This window comes from Acomys minous (assembly GCF_964271855.1).
Source record: "Acomys minous genome assembly, chromosome: 15".
Lineage (NCBI taxonomy): Eukaryota > Metazoa > Chordata > Mammalia > Rodentia > Muridae > Acomys > Acomys minous.
This window is the reverse complement of record NC_140497.1, coordinates 70353852-70372743: the sequence shown is the minus strand read 5'-3', so window position 1 is coordinate 70372743 and position 18892 is coordinate 70353852. Positions and strand designations below refer to the sequence as shown.

The following is an 18892-nucleotide window of genomic DNA, read 5'->3' as shown; positions in this document are numbered from 1 at the left end:
CATTTCTCTTCTTTGGCTTTCCTGTTTGGTTTAGAATGCTGCAGTGGTGGTAACTTTCTAAGTGGGAATTTATTTTTTTTTTCACAGTTATCTTGCACTTATCACAAGACCACAATTCAGGGAATAGCTAACTTGTCTTTTTTGTTCAGTGTGCCAGAGCAGGAAAAGTCTCATTCGTTTGCAGTTAAAGATCTTGATTTTTTTTTTCTGACAAGGCAAGAAAGTGACTGTTCTGTATTTGTGGGAGGAAGATTAAGTGGTTAGATTTTTAACCAGTAAGGTAAGATGTGCTGAGATTGGCTGTTTATTTGCCAGTCTAATATTTCCCAGCTTCTCTTTTATTTCTCTGGGTTCATGTGATTACATATCAAAGAATTGGAGGTGTATAGAAGCCAAAAACTGACAGCCCAAGGCAGAGAATGGAAGAAACGTCCCCAGAGCTTTCATAGCACACTGATTATAATTTAGCAAACTTATTTAGAACATTTGACTTTTCGTATCATGAGAAAATAGGTTTCTGTTGTTATAAACTGTGCAGTTTGTGATCATTTGTTGCAACAGTCGGAAAGAAGCTAATAAAACCACTGTTAAACACCACATTAATTTTTACTTTACAGTTAGTTCCTTTCCAGTAATATTCAAAGTCCATAATTTCTCGGTATGCTCTTTCATGTTGCTGCAAATATTTTGTAGATATTTAATCATCAGTAAGTCATTGTATTTAAAATGAGAACAAGATCTATTTGTATGATTATTATCAGGGTTGAATCTTTGAAAGGAACATGGAATGGCTCCTGACACCAGTGCCGTGCGAGGTGGTATTATAAATGCATTATTCAGAAAAGTTGATGACATTTTGAAGAAAAGAAAATGGTGAGTGGGTGGGGAGTCAGTGGTCAAAATGGTCCCTGGGGGAAAGTATTTAGACACAAAAGACAAAAAGTGTACACTTGTTGTATCCTAGAGGCTATTTTTTAAAAGAGGTATTTAGTCCATTACCATATATTTAAATTTGTTGAAATTTCCGTAGGTATACCAATAAAGTATGTATTTTAAAATTTGAACTGAAAATAAAGCATTCCATCAATATTACTTTGTTATAAGGTCTAAAGAAATCCAGCACAAACCATTCAATATGGGGAGACTGATAATTTTAATAAAACATAGTAAACTATTTGTAGAGAAAAGAAAGACCATTTAGATTTCTTTGATTTCTTCATCGATATCTGTAAAAAAAAAAAAAAACACATCAATTTTGTATAATAAATTGTCAAATTTCTTACACATGAAGCAAAATAATTTTTCTTGACTCATGAGTTTGTTATGATAAAGGGCTATATAGAATAGTCATCTGAAAATACACATCACAATACACATTTAAAAGAAATAATGTTTTGCCAGGCGTGGTGGTGCATGCCTATAATCTCATTACTTGGGCAGACAGATCTCTGTGAGTTCGAGGTCAGCCTGGTCATATGTGTGTGTGTGTGTGTGTGTGTGTGTGTGTGTGTGTGTGTGTGTGTGTGTGTATGTATATATATATATATATGTGCATATATATGATGTGTTCTATTTCTGTCTGCTTAAGTATGCATTAATCTTACAATTACATCTCTTATAGGAATTAATAAGCATCCTTGTAACAGTTTAATTAAAATGCAACACCACAGTTTATTTGAATGCATATATAGGTATCTCAAAACATGGGCTTGTGTAGCTATTGATTTCAAATCAATACTGTCTCATGATATTGAATAACGTAAAAAAGAATTCTTCCTCCATTTTAATAGACTTTCCAGAATGTAATGTGCTTCCACTTTACCTATTCAGATTGAGTCTCTTATATGTAAGAAACCTGATACGCATGCTTGTGAAAATGCGAAATTGTTAAATGTGTCTAATATCTCAGTATTATTCAAAAATAGGCCTCTCACATTAAACACTAGTGAAGTAAAATGTCAAATAATTTAGCAGTGAACACTGAACATATCTGATGTCCTTGGGAACGGACCTTGTTATGATGCATCAAGAACAGTGCTACCTGCCATCACATTTGATTCTCATCCTGACCTAGGCATGGATGGCATCTCAGGAGAGTTTTTATTTGGCTGACACAATAGTGTCACCCCATTTCCTTGTCCAGTGATCACATTTATAATCCTAACTTGGTAATAGTTTGGGGGTGTGACAGAGAAGTAAGTACTTGGAAATAGTTTATTCATTTAATTTATCTTGCTCATTTTTTTTTTGAAAAGGCAGGAAGTGGGAAGATGCTTAACCGAGCATGTTGGCCAGTGCCTTTATTCTTAAGTACAGTGTGTGAGGGGAGATGGAGGCGTAGGAGGTGGGTAAGAATGGAGGCTCAGCACATACAAAATGCCTTAACAGGAGGCACTTGTCCTCTACAGTTTAGTCTCCTTCCCATTTATAGAAGCTTGTTCCTAAATTCATGACTATTACTGCACGCAAGTTGAGTCATAATTTGGATCAGTCTAAAGAAGAATTTTTTTCTAGTCTCAAAACAGTCTGAAAAATATTTGCACACGACATAAATTCATCACGTCTTAACATCTGAGGCACAGATAGCCAGCAACCACATCCCACTTTTTCATTCTCATGTAGTAAAATAATATATATCAAGAGGTAGTTTCAGCAGAGGAGGTACAATATGCTTATCTACAGCCCCAACATCTCGTTACTATGTAGGACTTACATAAACACGTGAACAGATCCCTCTCCTCCAGAGAAATTCTCATTTTTCTTCCTAAAAAGGAAAAATAGGTTTTCATTTATGATTGAAATATGCTTTGTTTTGTTATCACCTGGGCTTGCTATTCTAAATAATTTAGCTATTCTGAGATGCTCTACAAAAGGCACGAGACATTTGCTTCCAGACAAAATGAATACTATAAAATGGGTCTCCTCTCTTGCCTGAAATAAGTGTGTGTTTAAAAGTATGGGACAGACTCTGGGCGTGGCGGTGTATACTTTTAGTACTAGCACTCAGGAGGCTGAGGTAGGTTGATCTCCACGAGTTCTAGGTTAGCCTGCCTTACATAATGAGACCCTGTATGCAAACCTAAAGAGTTACGGGGGAGAAGAGGGTTTTGTTTGTTTGTTTGTTTTGTTTTGTTTTGTTTTTTTTTTTTTTCATGATTTGAACTTCACGTTCTGGAAAATAGTTGTTATTAAGACACAGGAAGCAGAAAAATGAACCGGTAATTGTTGTAGCATGTTGCCTGCCAGGTATTACACATTATAGGTTAAATGTTTGTGCATATATGTGTACATGTGTGTGTGTATGTGTGTGTGTGTTATCTGTGCTTAGTATATGGGGAAAAACTTAAATCTTCCACTAATATGAGGAATAATGTAAGACTGTCAAACTGATCACTTGAAATCTTTTTTTACTATATGTGTATGAATATTGTCTGCATTATATATATATAATATATATATAACACACACACACACACACCCCACGTACAGGCCTGGGCAAGTGGAGGCCGGACGAGTGTGCTGAATGCCCTGGACCTAGACTTACAGATGGGTGTGAACCTGTGTGTGGGTGCTGGGAATTGAATCTGTGTTCCACTCGAGAATAAGAGCTCTTAACCACTGAGCCATCTCTACAGACCCACTCAGCATCCTCACCTAACAAAGTTCATCAAAGGTGTGAGATACGAGAAGACGCAGAATAGAGTAAGGAGTATCGAGGCTCTAGTGGGTATATTCAAATATTCAAATCCTGAAAATTCTTTTCATGGGTATACGCAAATGTCCTATACACGTTGAATATTTGCACTTATTTATTGACTGACTTCTAAAAGACCATCTCCAAACCTTCAAGCGGGTGTCTTTCTTGTACAGGAGTTGTGTGTTTTCCCCTCTACAAAGCCCCGGCATTGCAGTGGTATGGGGTAGGTAACCTACCTGGTAAAAAAGAAGAGGCGGCGGTTCTTGGCCACCAGATTTGGCTTCGACAGGCTCCGTTCCCTCCTGTTTCACTTCAGTAGGCTCAGCTGTAATAAGTTTTCCCATAATAGTCTGGCTAGAAATAGGTTCAGCTAGAGGGGGTTGGGCTGGAGGAGGCTCAGCTGGAGCAGGCTTTGCTTCAACAGGTTGGCCTACAGCAGGATCAGCGAGTATAGCCTGGGGTGCAGCGGGTTCACCTGGAGCAGGCTTGTTTTCTACAGGTTGAACTGCAGGAGATTCACCTGGTATAGGTTGGGCTACAGCCACAGATTGGGGTGGAGGGGGTTCAGGTGCCATGGCGTGGGCTACAGCAGGCTCAGCTGCCCCAGATAGGGCAGAAACAGGTTCAGGAGCAGCAAACTGGGCTGGGGCAGGCTCAGGTGCACCAAACTGGGCTGGAACAGGCTCAGGTGCGGGAGGCTTGGGTTCAACACCTGGTGGGGGTGGTCCAAGTTTGACTGCAGGAGGTAGGCCTGGAATAGCTTTGTCTACACCGAGCTCGGGTACCAGACCCTCTCCTGCAAGAGGCGCAGGAGGGCCACTTGCAGGCTCAGCTACAACAGGTGAGACAAGAGAAATCTTTGGAGGTAAAACAAAGGGATATGGCCTGGGAGGAGGCAGAGGAGGAGGAGGAGGAGGAGGAGGCAGAGGCGGAGGAGGGGGAGGCGGAGGGGGAGGAGGGGGAGGAGGAGGGGGAGGAGGAGGAGGAGGAGGAGGAGGAAGAGGAGCAGTTTCTGCAGGAGCATTCATTGAAGCATCAGCCGGATAGTTAGGGTTTTGGTATACATAGTGAACTTTAGAAGAAGTGAGGATCCAAGGGTATTGAGGTGGCCCTCTTTCAAGTTCAGGATTATTTCCCTGGAATTTGGTGATGCCATTTCCTTTGTGAGTGTCAAGAGGAGGCAAAAGAAAGGGCGGTAAATTTTCATTCCATAAGCCGTATGGGATATTCAGTGATGGACTAATTGGGTAGCGATTTCCATAGTAATCCTAAATGGAAGGAAAGGAGTTGATTGTAGTTTATTGTTTATATAGCTAGCTATATATTATTTCTGTTATGACAGTGGGCATATACAAGTAATGTCTTTTTAAAAACTAATATGCACTCATAATTACTGAAACGAAAATAGTTTGAGAACATCTGATAGACCCAATCTCAAGGAGAAGTACCTTTGTCTATAGGCAAATGAGTGCTACATAGTAACAGAATACACTGCCTAGGCCAGGATGGGTATAGAATACAGACAACTGCAATTTAAAAGACTGACATAGGATGAAAGAACTATTTATTCTAGCCTTCTATCCGCCATGTTTTTTCTTGATGCCTGCTGAACTTAACTCTAAATTGTCCTACTTGAACCCTCCCACTTTCATACTCCTCTTCCAGGTATATGACTATTTGTGACCTGTGCCCTGGATTTGCCCTGTTTCCTCAAGACTTCAGTTCCTTCAAGGAACTGTTATCAGAAGGGTAGGCAGAAAATATGGAAAACAGACTTGGTTTTTCATATATCATTTTCCCAGTGGTATTTCTTTTCTAAATGAGTATTTTAATAATATTCCTGAGTTTATCATCAAATTTCTAATTCTCTCTTGTGGTAGGACCTACACCTTTTCCTCCTGCTGTCCTAGATTTATGTATCCTTTTCTGGAAAATTTCCAGAGAGCTCAGGTCACATAATTATGTAAGAATTCACAAAAACAGAAATGTTTCTTACTGGTGCATATATAGTGCTTTTTAAAAAATTGTATCAGTTTTCATGAGATCTTAGAATTTTGGTCTGTTATACAACTACAGCTTGATTATAATTCAAAGAATTATACTTAATGTTTCTTATGCCCAGAGTTGTTTTCTTTAGATGCATTCCAATGTATTTTCCTAATGATAGACTCCCCATGGACATAGATTCAGTTTTCACATTTTCTTTGTAAAGTTCTGCCTTTCTTATCAACTATACTTTCTATAATGTCAAACTTTATAAGATTATGTTTTTCACTTTAATCCACTCAATGACATAAGCAAGTACAGTGATGGGCAGGATGGCTATCAGGGTGGATAAAAAGTTCTATGATGTATAAACATGAATATGGCTACATATTCATACATAAATGGGTCCATGAGAAGAAAAAAAGTGAACATTTTTCCAAAATGAATGCCCTAGTCCTTCAAGGAAAAGTATAATAAAGCCAAATTATTTAACATTATTTGATGGAAAAAATAACTTAAAGAAAAAAATAGTACAAGCTACATATTAGTACAGTTAATTATAAATAGTTGTAAGTGTACTTTACCTCTTCACTGAATGTGGGTGATTTCTGAAAGAAAGAAAAGATTTATTTTAAAGTTGATGTCATTGAAAAAAAAAACAACACTTCAAATCTCTGCTTAAAATCGGAGATTTAATATTATTATTATTATTATTATTATTATTATTATTATTATTATTATTATTATTATTATTATTCTTCTTCTTCTTCAGTATCTTTCTACATGGCCTTAGGCCTGGTCCTTGATATATAGCCCAAACTGATCTCAAAGTTATAGCAATCCTTCCAGTTTGGCCCCTGGAGTTCTGGATCACTGGCTTGTGCCATGATGTCTGGCTTCAGTAAACACCCTTTAACTGTGGTATGATGCTTGACCATGCTAGTGTGTGGAAGAACCTGAGGCGCAGTGCAACAATGGCTCTAGGAGAAATCACTAATATTGTTCTGCTAAAAGACTTCTAATGACACATTGCTATACCCATAGACCAGTGTGCTGCTCAGCCAGCACCAGAGAGGCTTCTTGCAGTAGAGATGACAATTAACACAGCTGGTCAATGTGCACACAGTGAGAGACCTTGGAACACTTAGCCTTTAACTAGATGTCTTTCTCAAACCCTTCTACTTAAGGATCAGGGATATACTCAGAAGAGGAGGCAAAAAGAATGTAAGAGCCAGAGGTGGTGGATAACTCTAATGAAACAGTGTCTTCCAGACACAAGAAGACTGATCCACATACTGACTTCCGGAAACTGTGACAGCATGCAAAAGACCAGCAAGGACCAGGAAGTGGGCACAAAGTCCCACCCCTAACCCAGAAGCTATTTGCTGTTGATCCCTGCTGATCCCAGACTGGTTTTTTTTTTTTTTTTTTTTTTTTTTTTTTGGTGTGTGCTTTTCTATTGTTTAGTGGTTTTTTTTTTGCTTTGTTTTGTTCTTTGTCTTCTTTGTTTTGTCTTGTTTTGTTTTCCTGTTTTTTTGGTTCTTTGAGGTTTTTTAAGAGAGAAAAAGAATATGACCTTGGGTGGGTTTGGAGGTGCAGAGAATCTGGGAGGACTTGGGAGAAGAGAAAGAATATGACCAAAATATATTATATGAGAAAAATTTTAAAATAACGAAAATGTTATATAAATAAACAAAATTTAAAGAGTGATACGGTGATATACAGGGCTGAGGGGATGGCTCCGTCAATAAAGTTCCTGTCATGTAAGCATGAGGACCTGCCCTTTTATCTCCAGTGTCCACATAGAGTCCAGACATAATAGAGTTGAGGGACAAGGAATAAATATGGTTAAAAACACGTTGTGTCAAATGGAAAACTCTCAAACTAATACAAATAAAGGATATTGTATATGTAGAATTATTTTTTAAAGAGCCAGACACAGAAGTGTACACCTATAATCCCAGTTTGGGGTGAGGGTAGGGTGAGACGTGAGGACAGGAGGAAATCTGCAGTTTGTTGGCTGGCCAGCCTTGCCTAGTCATTGGGTGAGTAAGGAGAGAGACCTTACCTTGAGACATAATGTAGAGAAACCAAATAGGATGCCAACTTCAACTTCTGTCTTCCACATCAGTGTGGACACACACACCATCACACACACGCACAGCCCCCTATGAGCACATGGATATACCCCCCTCCTACACATAGCACACCATGGCTATTAAAGGATTACTCTGTTTACCCAGCTCCTGTTTCTATGCTACCACTTAATTTTTGAAGTTATATTTAGAAACTTTCAAGTAGCAGAGCCAAAAATTTTGATTCACTTTTATATTTAGTTTGTTATTTTATATCTAGTTTATTATCATCATTTGTCCCTGCTGCAAAATCTTAGCTATGAAATGAGCCTTTCAGCACAGCTTCTCAATAGGTAAACTTTTTTTTTCAGGGACTTTGAAGTATTTTAATATTTTTCATGAATAGTATTACATATAACACACATAACACATACACACACACACACACACATTTTATAAACATTAGGATCCTAGCTATTACAAAATGCAACCAGATTTCTTATTCAAATGTCTGGAATACTGCCCCTGCAGCCAGTCAAACTTTCCACTTAAAATTTAATATTGCGTTCTAATTTTAGATTTATTTTTAGAATTACTAATATTAAAGTCTTCCAATGGATGTTTTTCCATATTTCATAAAGTACAAGATATGCACAATAATAATATCCCACGTCAGGCCTAGAAGTGAAGTCAATTATTTTCATTATTGGTTAAAAACCCCAGAATCTGATGATTGTTAGTTTAAAATTTCAAAATACACATTATACTGTTTCAGTGTTGAAGAATTCAGAGGTTTTCAACTGCTTTGCCATAAGTTTAGTCATTTTTATTCAGAAGCATTTGCATCCTAGGCCATTTCTTTTGTTTTGTTTTGTTTTATTATACTTTGTTTTTTTTTAAAATAAATCCATAACACATTTGTGGATAAGAATACTTGTAACTTTCTTAGTACATATTTGTCATTGTAGTTTTCATTGTCTGCATGACGGTGTCTGCATGATGGTAAAGATGCCTATAATGCTAATCCTTGGGAGGTGTAAGCATGGGTATCCAGATGTTTAGGGTCAGAGTGTTCCAGGCTAGCCTGGGCTGCATGAGACCTCTTCTCAAGCTAAACAACCTAGATACAAACAAAATGTATAATTGACTATATAGTGGTTTGGCATGTTTTCTTCTGTTCTAATATCTCATGTCATCACTGTCTCATAGATCATATTACTTAAGTACAAATTAAGAAATATCATAGAGAGATGAAGGAAAATCATGGCCTAACAAACTTTGATCCCACCATAAAAGGAGTCCATTTCACATTTTTGGTCATCAAACACGAAGGCTTGCCGGTAAATATGATTAATGCAAGAAGTATATTTATATTTTATAAAATTTTGTCATTTAATTTGAAGCAATCAGTAAAACAAATATTTAATGGCAATTAAGGTCAATTGCATTGTCAATAAATGGAGAATCTTTGAATGCAATATACTTTAATGATAATAACCGATATTTGTATAGAAATTGAAAGGTTTTACCTTATGAATAAATGGGTAACGCCGCTAAAAAAAAAAAGAAAATATTTTAATGTGGTTATTTATTTGAGGGCGCTTGCATTCAGACTTTCCTGTTACAGAAAAATTTGCATAGCCCCATCCTATTTTGGGTGAATAGAATTTATTTTGCAATTTTGTGCAATATTGCCATATGAAAGGTCATTTGGCTCTTAGTCATACATGTTATTTCTCTTCTTCTCTTTTACCACTCTGGTGTTGCCATGTGTGATGTATATGCGTGTGCGTGTTTGTGTGTGTGTGTGTATGTGTGTGTATGTGTGTGTGTGTTCTATTGCCACTTTTTGTAGACCCATGCATTGTTATCTAATGAAACTTCATCATGGATAAGATACCATACAGAATTAAAAACGAGAGTAGGAAAAATCAATATATACTATTTTAGGACTTAGAAATTATTTTAGATACATTTAAGGGACATAATAATGCTTTGGAATTTAGTCAAGATGCTAATAATAATTGTAAGCGTCAAGTAGTCTGGATTTCTCTATCTTAGGAACTTTGCAGAGAGCACTTTCAGTAACTATCCTATTTAGTATTCAACGCAATGACTTGGAGGGGATGCTCCTTTCCCAAAGAGAAAGTTTAATATGCTCCCGTGCTAGAGTTAAGACTGCTTCAGACCAGGCACCCACACCTTTATCCCCAGCTTCCAGAAGGCAGAGTCAGCCAAATCCCTGTGAGTTTGAGGTCATCATGGCCTCCATAAGGATCTCTAGGCCAGCCAGGACTACAGAGTGGGATTCTGAATGTTAAGAAAATTGCTCTAGAGCCTTATCTGTTTACATTAAACTGAATGTCATCGTGTGCATTTCCTTCTGCCCCATTGAGTACCCTTTGGCTCTTGACATGGCTATCTCAGCAATAGGCTCTCTCTGCCAGAGAAACCCTAAGATTATCTGTATGGGATTGGAATTTCCTACAACACTTTCTCCTGTCAGCTTCCTGCATCGAAGCCCACCTCCTATCCACACTGTTGATCTGTTCCATGGTTCAGAACCGTATTATTTTGCTTTTGAAAATTTCTTTTCAAGATTTTTGACGTAGCCAAACTTATGCCCACAACATGTTTCTCCGATGACTTATACCTGTCTCGCCAACACTTAGCTGCCATCTATATGCACGGATACCAGTCCTGAGAGTCTAGCTACTTACCCTCTTTGCAAAAGCAACACACATGATGCAGGCCCAAAGAAGTAACTTCATTTTGATTGACCCTGCAAACGTAAATAGGAGAATTCATTTTCAGAACATACACAATATGTTTTAAGTTATTTCTCTCTGAGAGAGAAACAGACATTAAATGGATTTACTAGTTGGGCAAGGAAGACACTGAACTGAAAGCTTGTCCTGTTTTTAACTTTATCAGCATGGCTTGACAGAGATGACACTAAAGCTCGATCATTTTTCTTTTCTTTTTAGTAATTAATCAACTTCTAACTCAATTTTCTTTTTTCTTTATATATATATATTATTAATTTATCCATATTACATCTCAATTGTTAGCCCATCCCTTGTATCCTCCCATTCCTCCCTCCCTCCCACTTTCCCCTTACTCCCCTCCCCTATGACTGTGACTGAGGGGGACCTCCTCCCCCATATATGCTCCTAGGGTATCAAGTCTCTTCTTGGTAGCCTGCTATCCTTCCTCTGAGTGCCACCAGGTCTCCCCCTCCAGGGGACGTGGTCAAATATGGGGCACCAGAGTTCATGTGAAAGTCAGTCCCCACTCTCCACTCAACTGTGGAGAATGTCCTGTCCATTGGCTAGATCTGGGTAGGGGTTCGAAGTTTATTGCATGTATTGTCCTTGGCTAGTGCTATAGTTTGAGCAGGATACCTGGGGATCACTGGCTGTAGAAGCTACCTCTCAGTCTTCTTTGTATGGAAGTTGACTCAATTTGTTACTGAAGGGCATCTTTTGCAATTAGTTTGAAGGACATACCAGGAAATGGAATTGTTTTAAGTAGTCATGTTGTGGAGTACCTTATTGAGAGTGTGCATCTACAGTTTCAATGGGAGACTAAACCATCTATCTGGAAAAATTTCTCACTGTAGTTTTTTTTTTTCTAACATGCCATTTGGCATGTTGGACTTTTAATTGCCTCATTTTTTTTGGCCTTTAAGAATAAAGGAGTACTTAATTTAAGTGTATGTCTTGGTTAGGTTTTTTTGTATAACAACAACAAAATTCTAGCTGCTTTATTGTTGATGTTTATAGCTCTTTCCTTCTTCAAAAACATAAAATATCTCCATTCTTGAAAAAAAATATGTTTATACAAAGGCAATACTGCAGGATAATTCTGAGTTCCCAAATGTGAAAAATAGAAGTATTCCACCTGATATCTTTTACTAGGAGTAATAATATTAAATCTTTGATCTATTCAAAATGAATATCTAAATAATCAATATATCTAAGGTATGTTACTGTTTATAATTATGTGTTAATAATTTTATAATTATTTCCATAATTTTTATAACCTATATATTTTTGGCATAGGTACTAATTTTGTTATTCTATTGTATATTCTAATAATATGAAGAAATTTCAAGTTTACTGGATAAGACCATGGATGGCGGTTGCTGCTGAATCTTTAAGAAAGTGAAGATTGTAAAACTATGTTTACAGAAAAAGACCTGGAAAAATACATAGTGTCCATGTCTTATTTTTTACCAGCTCTTGCTCAGCTGCTTAAACTTTCAAGATGTTTTGAACCACTTGTTTCATGGAATCTGTTGTGATCCTTGAATGGCACATCTGGTTTTTATTGAGACAATAAAAGAGTAACAACAGACATAATGCTGTCTAAAAGTTGTAAGACATTAAAAAACCATTTGTGTTCTATTCTGTTTATACATGAATAGCGTTGGAGAACTATGGGAAAATCCTCATAGGCATTTCTTGAGCTAATAGTTCAATTATTTTAATGTTTTGGAAACTCTAGCTTTTCTTTTGCACTGACAGAAATTTTCCATGTTCCTACTGTTGTTCAGTTAGTCACAAGACTGTGAAAACTTCAAACATTTATCATCTATCTTCCGGAGTTTATACCAACACCTAAATATAGCCTGGCTCTAGAGGGTCCACAAAGGAAAGAATGTGAAAACATTATATGGTTATAGTTGTCCTGTTAAGTTTATGCATCCCAAATCAATTGAGAATCTTTTTTAAATCAAGAGCATTTTAGGATGGGAACAAGGTACCTTGTTTTCAGGGTTGAAGCAATTTTATATATATATATATATATATATATATATATATATATATATATATATACACACACACACACACACACACACATATATGTGTGTGTATGTGTGTTTCCTAAAGTTTTTTGTAGTTTTATATTTTATTAATTTATTCATATTACATCTCAATGGCTATCCCATCCCTCATATCCTCCCTTTCCTCCCTCCCTCCCACTTTCCCCTTACTCCCCTCCACTATGACTGTGGCTGAGTGTTTCCTAAAGTTTTTAAACATTCTTAATACTAATTATCCATCCCTCACTCCCTCCTATATCTTATTCTTCCACTCCACTCCATTTAGATCTTCCTCTTTACTTCCCTTTCCTCCTTCATCTTACCTGTGTTCTCCTATGTCCTTCCGTAAACTCTTTCTCCCTCCCGCACACCCATACCACTTTTCTATTTCCCTAGATTCTACAGGCATTCCAAGTTAAACACACAAATTTTAATAATGACCCTTGTGGAAAGACATGTGGATCCCTGCAGTACTGGCAGGGATGTTGTAAGATAACCAACCAGTTTCTGACTGAATTGAAGGCCTGCTTCACAGAAAGAAATCGGTACCCAGTATGCAACCCTGGTCAAGAGCCTATGGCTAGGGAGCCCACAGGTTCCAAAGGTGAGTATACTACTATGTTTTGTTAAGTGCACATAGTATCAATTTAATCTCTAAGTTTGTATTTCTGTGTTTGAAGATCAGTACATCTCTCGGGCCTCACCAGAGAATTTTCTTTGTGTAGTGAAAGGTGGTTAATAAAAAAAAGCTCACAATGGTCATAGTACAGAGAATAAGTGTCTGCGGAGTGCCTAGCTACAAATGGGACATCTGTATCACCTACTTCTCTAAGATCCAGGGACTGTTTTGAAAGAGAGAGCTGTAATATCATAAGAGCCAAAGGTCAGGGAAGACCAGGGTACACAAAAAATTTCCGGACGTGACAAGACCAGGGTGCTTATATACTCACTGTAGCTGTGGTTGTCTTTTGTAAGACCCTCCAGAATATCAAACCAATCAGCATTTCAGCATGATGGGGCGGGGGCGGGGGAGGGGAGGAGAGGCTCACAAGCTCCCACTCCTAAGAGATATTGATCATTGATGGCTTCTGGGAGGACAGCCTGTTCTATTTTTATTAGTGTATGGCTATGCTAGGTGCCCCACGGTCATGAAGAGACACAAACAGCATTCTGTTGGATACACTATATGCCACTGAGTCCAACTTGTTGAGAGAGGGTGTTTGTTTGGGGTGGGTCTTGGAAAAGTTAGGGAAAGGATTGAGGGGTGGATGTGATGAAAATAAACTCTATGCATGTATGAAATTTTCACAGACTGAAAACCATTACGTTTAGATAATATGGATTTCCTACTGTGAACAATCCTTAGAAACTGGAAAATCTCTCCTACAGTATGCATTTACTATTCACAACCTACTATCTCTCATAAAGTTTTAAATAAATGATGTTTATACATAGTACTGTCTAGAAGTTCCCTGGTCATTCATCAGAGCATGTGTATCATCTGTTAGATGCTTGCTTGGATCCTAAAAATGGCTGCAGTATTTGTCAGGAATGAGAAAAAGGTCACTTTTGTGTGCACCATGTGGTCTCTCATGCATGAGAATAAAACACTCAACACTAGTGGTCTCTCAGAAGAAAATATATGGTTATGTACCAGCATCAACATATTTATCTTATTACTGAACTATAACATACATCAGACATGCAAAAAATGCAGAAAAGCAAGAAAAAAATGTCTGATGATCGTAAAAAGTACTGATAGCATGGATTTTGGAACTTTCAAATGCAACATTTAAAATAATTTTAATGGCTTGAAGATTCTGATAATAAAAGGAAAGATAAAAGAAGGAAATTTTGGCAAAAAGAAGAAAACTGTTAGAAAGAAGGAAACGGAAATGCCGAGAATCCAAAGGTTAGTTATAGAGGAATGGAATGTTTTTCAATAGTTCGTGGATCAACAAAGCAGCAGAAAACCTAAGATATTTTTCACGGAAATGACCAGCATATAATGCAACTTAAACAGTAAATGTCTTAACACATACATGGTTGTAACCACAGGAGAGTCAAAGACCACAAGACAGAACAGTTAAAGAAATGATGGCTGGTAAGTGTCTCTCAATAGAAAACTGGATAAAGAAACTGTGGTACATTTACACTATGGAATACTACTCAGCTATTAAAAATAAGGAATTTCTGAAATTTGTGGACAAATGGATTGAACTAGAAATGATCATAATGAGTGAGTTAACCCAGAAGCAGAAAGAGTCAAATGGCATATACTCACTTATATCTGGACACTAGCCCAAGGGGCATGTCCCATGAAAGTTTTCACTTACCAGGAAAGTGGGATAGAGATGAAGACATTCTACTGGGACTCTAGGTGAGAGAAGTATGGGAGAATGGGGGAATAGAAGGATCCAGAGGGTCCTAGAAACCTGCAAGAAGAACACTATGATGGGTGGATCTGGGCCCAGGGCTTCTGCTCAATCTGTGGCACCAACCAAGGACAATACGTGCAGTAAACATCAAACTCCTACACAGATCCAGCCAATGGACAGGACATTCTCTACAGTTAAGTGGAAAGTGGGGACTGACTTTCACAGGATCTCTGGTGCCCCATATTTGACCACGTCCCCTGGATGGGGAGACCTGGTGGCACTCAGAGGAAGGACAGCAGGCTACCAAGAAGAGACTTGATACCCTAGGATCATATACAGGGGGAGAAGGTCCCCCTCAGTCACAGTCATAGGGGAGGGTAATAGGGGGAAGCGGGAGGGCGGGAAGAATGGGAGGATACAAGGGATGGGATAACAATTGAGATGTAATCTGAATATTATCAATAAAAAATGTATATAAAAAAGAAATGATGGCTGAGAGTCTTCTAAAAGTAATGACAGACACAAAAGTGGGCTGCACATTATACACAACAGCAAGAAGGTTACACACACACAACGTATATGTGCATACACACACGTACACACACCCACTCACACTCATACCCACACCCACATGCACATACACACAGAGGGGGAGAGAGAGAGGGAGAAGAAGAGGGATAGTGAGAGTGAAAGGAAAGGAGAGAGAGACAGAGAGACAGAGAGACAGAGACAGAGAGACAGAGAGACAGAGACAGAGACACAGAGACACAGAGAGAAAACAGAGAGAGAGACAGAGACAGACAGACAGATAGACAAAGAGAGAGAGAGAAAACATAAAACAAGGGTGTTTATCACAGACAACTTGTTAGAATTCATGTAAACAAGAAGAGAAAAGAAATGGCACGCTGGGAAGAACCAAAGAAGAATATTGCTAAAATGCAATTATGATTTTTAAAGAGCTGAGACCTGGCGCTTCTGGTCTAGACCCACAGCTTGAGACAGGCCCACTCCTCCTCACAATTCTTAAATCTTAAACGTTATCAGATATTTTGACAGTGCCCACCACATTTTTCTCCTTTAGGTCAGTAAGCGACTACATGTTTAAATCGACTCACTTTTTGTCTTTTGACAGTTCCGTATGTATATATAAGGTATTCTGATTATTCCCCTGGCTCTACTTTTATCTCCTCCTGATCCAGCTCACACCCCCTCACCCCTACCAGCACCTTTCCAAGACTCAAGACTTTTGACTTTTGGTTTCCTTTTGTGATCCATAATGAAATGTTAAGTTAATAGCTAGGATCATCTGTGCGAAAACTGGCTACCTAATGGAGATTTATGGGGTCATCGACGGAGTGTGAAAGTGACTGAAAGAAATGAGTTGCACACTGGGAGAATCTATGAGTTATAAGTAGTTCAGCCACAAGGGTGGAACACATGACTTCTTACTCTCTTCCTGCTTGGCTGTTAACAGGTCCATTCTTATGCCAATGCAGTGCAGATACCCGCAGCTGGCGTAAGCTTTGGATTTGAATGGCTGTGCCTCACCCAGATCTTACTTTACAGTCCTTCTTCTTATTTCCTGCACCTTAAATTCCTTTCGCTCCTCACTTCTGCAGTGTCCCCTGAGCATTAGAGAGGGTGGTTGTTTATGGCTGGGTACTCATCTGTCACCCGAGCTCTGCATCTTGTTCAGCCATAAATCTTTGCATGCACCCTCTGCTCAAGGGAAAGAGGCGTTCTTTGATTAAGGCTTACAGGCAATTGTTTATGACTATAAATGTATTTATTTAGCAGGCAGTAGAACATTATGTACATTTAAATAAACAACAGAATAAAGCCTTTACCCTCATGCCTTGGAGAGGCTATGATCTCCTCATAACAGAGTTTTGTTTAGCATTCAGTACCGGGTGCACAGTCCATCTTGAGGGGTGGGTCTCTCCACATCAGTACTGCCACTATAGCACCAGTGGCCACATCCTGCTTGGCATGTTGGTCTAGAGCACAGGATACGATACACAGGCCGCCGATGGCCTTTCACCCCAGCAGCCTGAATAGAATTTTCTGTGACCATAAAAACTGCCCTGGCGGGAAGAAGCTTTCAGCTTAGTCCGAGCTCACTTCCTGTGTCTTGTGCTTCTGAGGTGTGTTGTATCAACGACAGGTCTTATCACCTAGTCCTGGTGGGCCTACCAAATGGAGAAGCAAGAGTCTCCCCCCACCAATGTCAAAGAGACTGATGATAAGTAAGGTTTTTTGTTTGTTTGTTTGTTTTTGTCTTAATTCTAACAATAACCTTTAGTCAGCCAGTTCTCCATCTCTCATTTCAGGGATGCAATACCATGCCTTTCTTTTTTATTCTGTCAGGTTTATTTTTTATTTTTTTAATTAATTTATTCTTGTTACATCTCAATGGTTATCCCATCCCTTGTATCCTCCCAATCTTCCCTCCCTCCCATTTTTTCCTTATTCCTCTCCCCTATGACTGTGCCTGAGGGGGATTACCTCCCCCTGTATATGTTCATAGGGTATCAAGTCTCTTCTTGGTAACCTGCTGTCCTTCCTCTGAGTGCCACCAGGTCTCCCCCTCCAGGGGACGTGGTCAAATATGAGGCTTTATTTTTTATCTTAGATTTCCATGCCATTTTGGTTTATTCACTTTTCTTCCTATTTGCAATAATTGCAAATTATTCACTGTTGGTAGGTAAATGTTCCATTCTGACTATTACTCACTGATATAGTAGTGGGTCTCCACTGGTACACTACTGTCCTAATGCTTCCCTTGAATGATTCCTGTGTACTCAGCTCCTGTTCTTTCCCACAACACTTAGCAACCACTTAATCATCTTCCAATCCCGTATTTTGGCTCCTTATTTTTCATTTTCTTGTCATATTTTCTTCTTCTAACTTTCTCCCCACGGAAATAGTCAAAGGAAAGTGTAAGAGTTATTAGAAAATGTGTCATGACAAGGAACAAGTTGTGTGGTGCTCCTGTAAGAAGCATTTCATTTGTGATATAAATTTATCATCACTGAGCTACAATATCAGTAGTTATCTTATTAACAAAATAGTAATTTTAACAACAACAACAATAACAACAGCCACTACTACTACTACTACTACTAAATGCCTGGATAACTTTGTTAATAAAATCATTACTACTTCTGATACAACATTCAAGAGGCTAGAAAACAGAGTAAATAAAAGAAGAGTTACTAGCTTTGAAGTAGGGAAAACTCACCTACACTTAGAAACTTGAAGAGGAGAGTTAAAGTTATTTTCAGATTTAGCTCATGTTATCAGCATATCACACCAAGATTAAAATAAAGTTATCAATGAATCAAGAAGTGACTAGTGTTTATACTCTATGGGGGTCAATATTTTTCAATTAGGGAAGGAAATAGTTTTGAAACTTAAATTAATTCTAAGAAGACTGCAAACTTTCATTCTGACAAAACCTGGAATCCGGTAAGATGTCCTTCTCAACCATCAGAGAAGAAACTTACTTTGAGACTCAGATGCTTAGAGGAAACGGAAGTAAACATTCATTTCAGAGTCCTAAGTGGCCAGATATTGTCCTGGGAGGGTTGCTTCAGTGTAGAAAGGCAGAAGAATTGTACTGACTATGAGGATAATATTTTAAGTTACCAGGGATGAAGTCTGGGAGACGTGAGGCCACCAGAGAATGGCAACAGAGAGAATGCAGCGTCATCAGGCTGCTAAGGAATGGAAGGTTCTAAGGAGACAAAGAAGAGTTCTCATAGCTTCTGACTGGCCTATCTCTTCCCAACACATGGCAGACTCGCCCTTTACAGAATAGCCTTTGACCCTTTACACCGTACAGAAAGGAGCTAAGGGGATTTGATAGACTGAACTATGCAAGGGGCAAAGCGAAGGGACAGTTTATGGTGTCAAAGATACAGACTTT

At 38.4% G+C, this 18892-nt stretch overlaps 1 protein-coding gene across 2 annotated transcripts; it reads right to left on the bottom strand.

Moving 5' to 3' along the window:
• Positions 1 to 1134: 1134 nt before the first annotated feature.
• Positions 1135 to 18668, bottom strand: PRR27 (proline rich 27). Of its 2 annotated transcripts, XM_084759549.1 has the most exons (7): positions 18471 to 18668; positions 10479 to 10540; positions 9288 to 9311; positions 6268 to 6291; positions 3934 to 4965; positions 2714 to 2764; positions 1135 to 1226 (listed from the first exon to the last, which is right to left on the bottom strand). In XM_084759549.1, exons 2-6 carry the CDS (start codon positions 10527 to 10529, stop codon positions 2753 to 2755), a joined length of 1143 nt encoding a protein of 380 aa, XP_084615675.1. In that variant the 5' UTR covers positions 10530 to 10540; positions 18471 to 18668; the 3' UTR covers positions 1135 to 1226; positions 2714 to 2752. The 2 variants fall into 2 exon arrangements, with proteins under 2 accessions (XP_084615675.1, XP_084615676.1); XM_084759550.1 differs by lacking the exon at positions 9288 to 9311.
• Between the last annotated feature and the right edge of the window lie 224 nt (positions 18669 to 18892).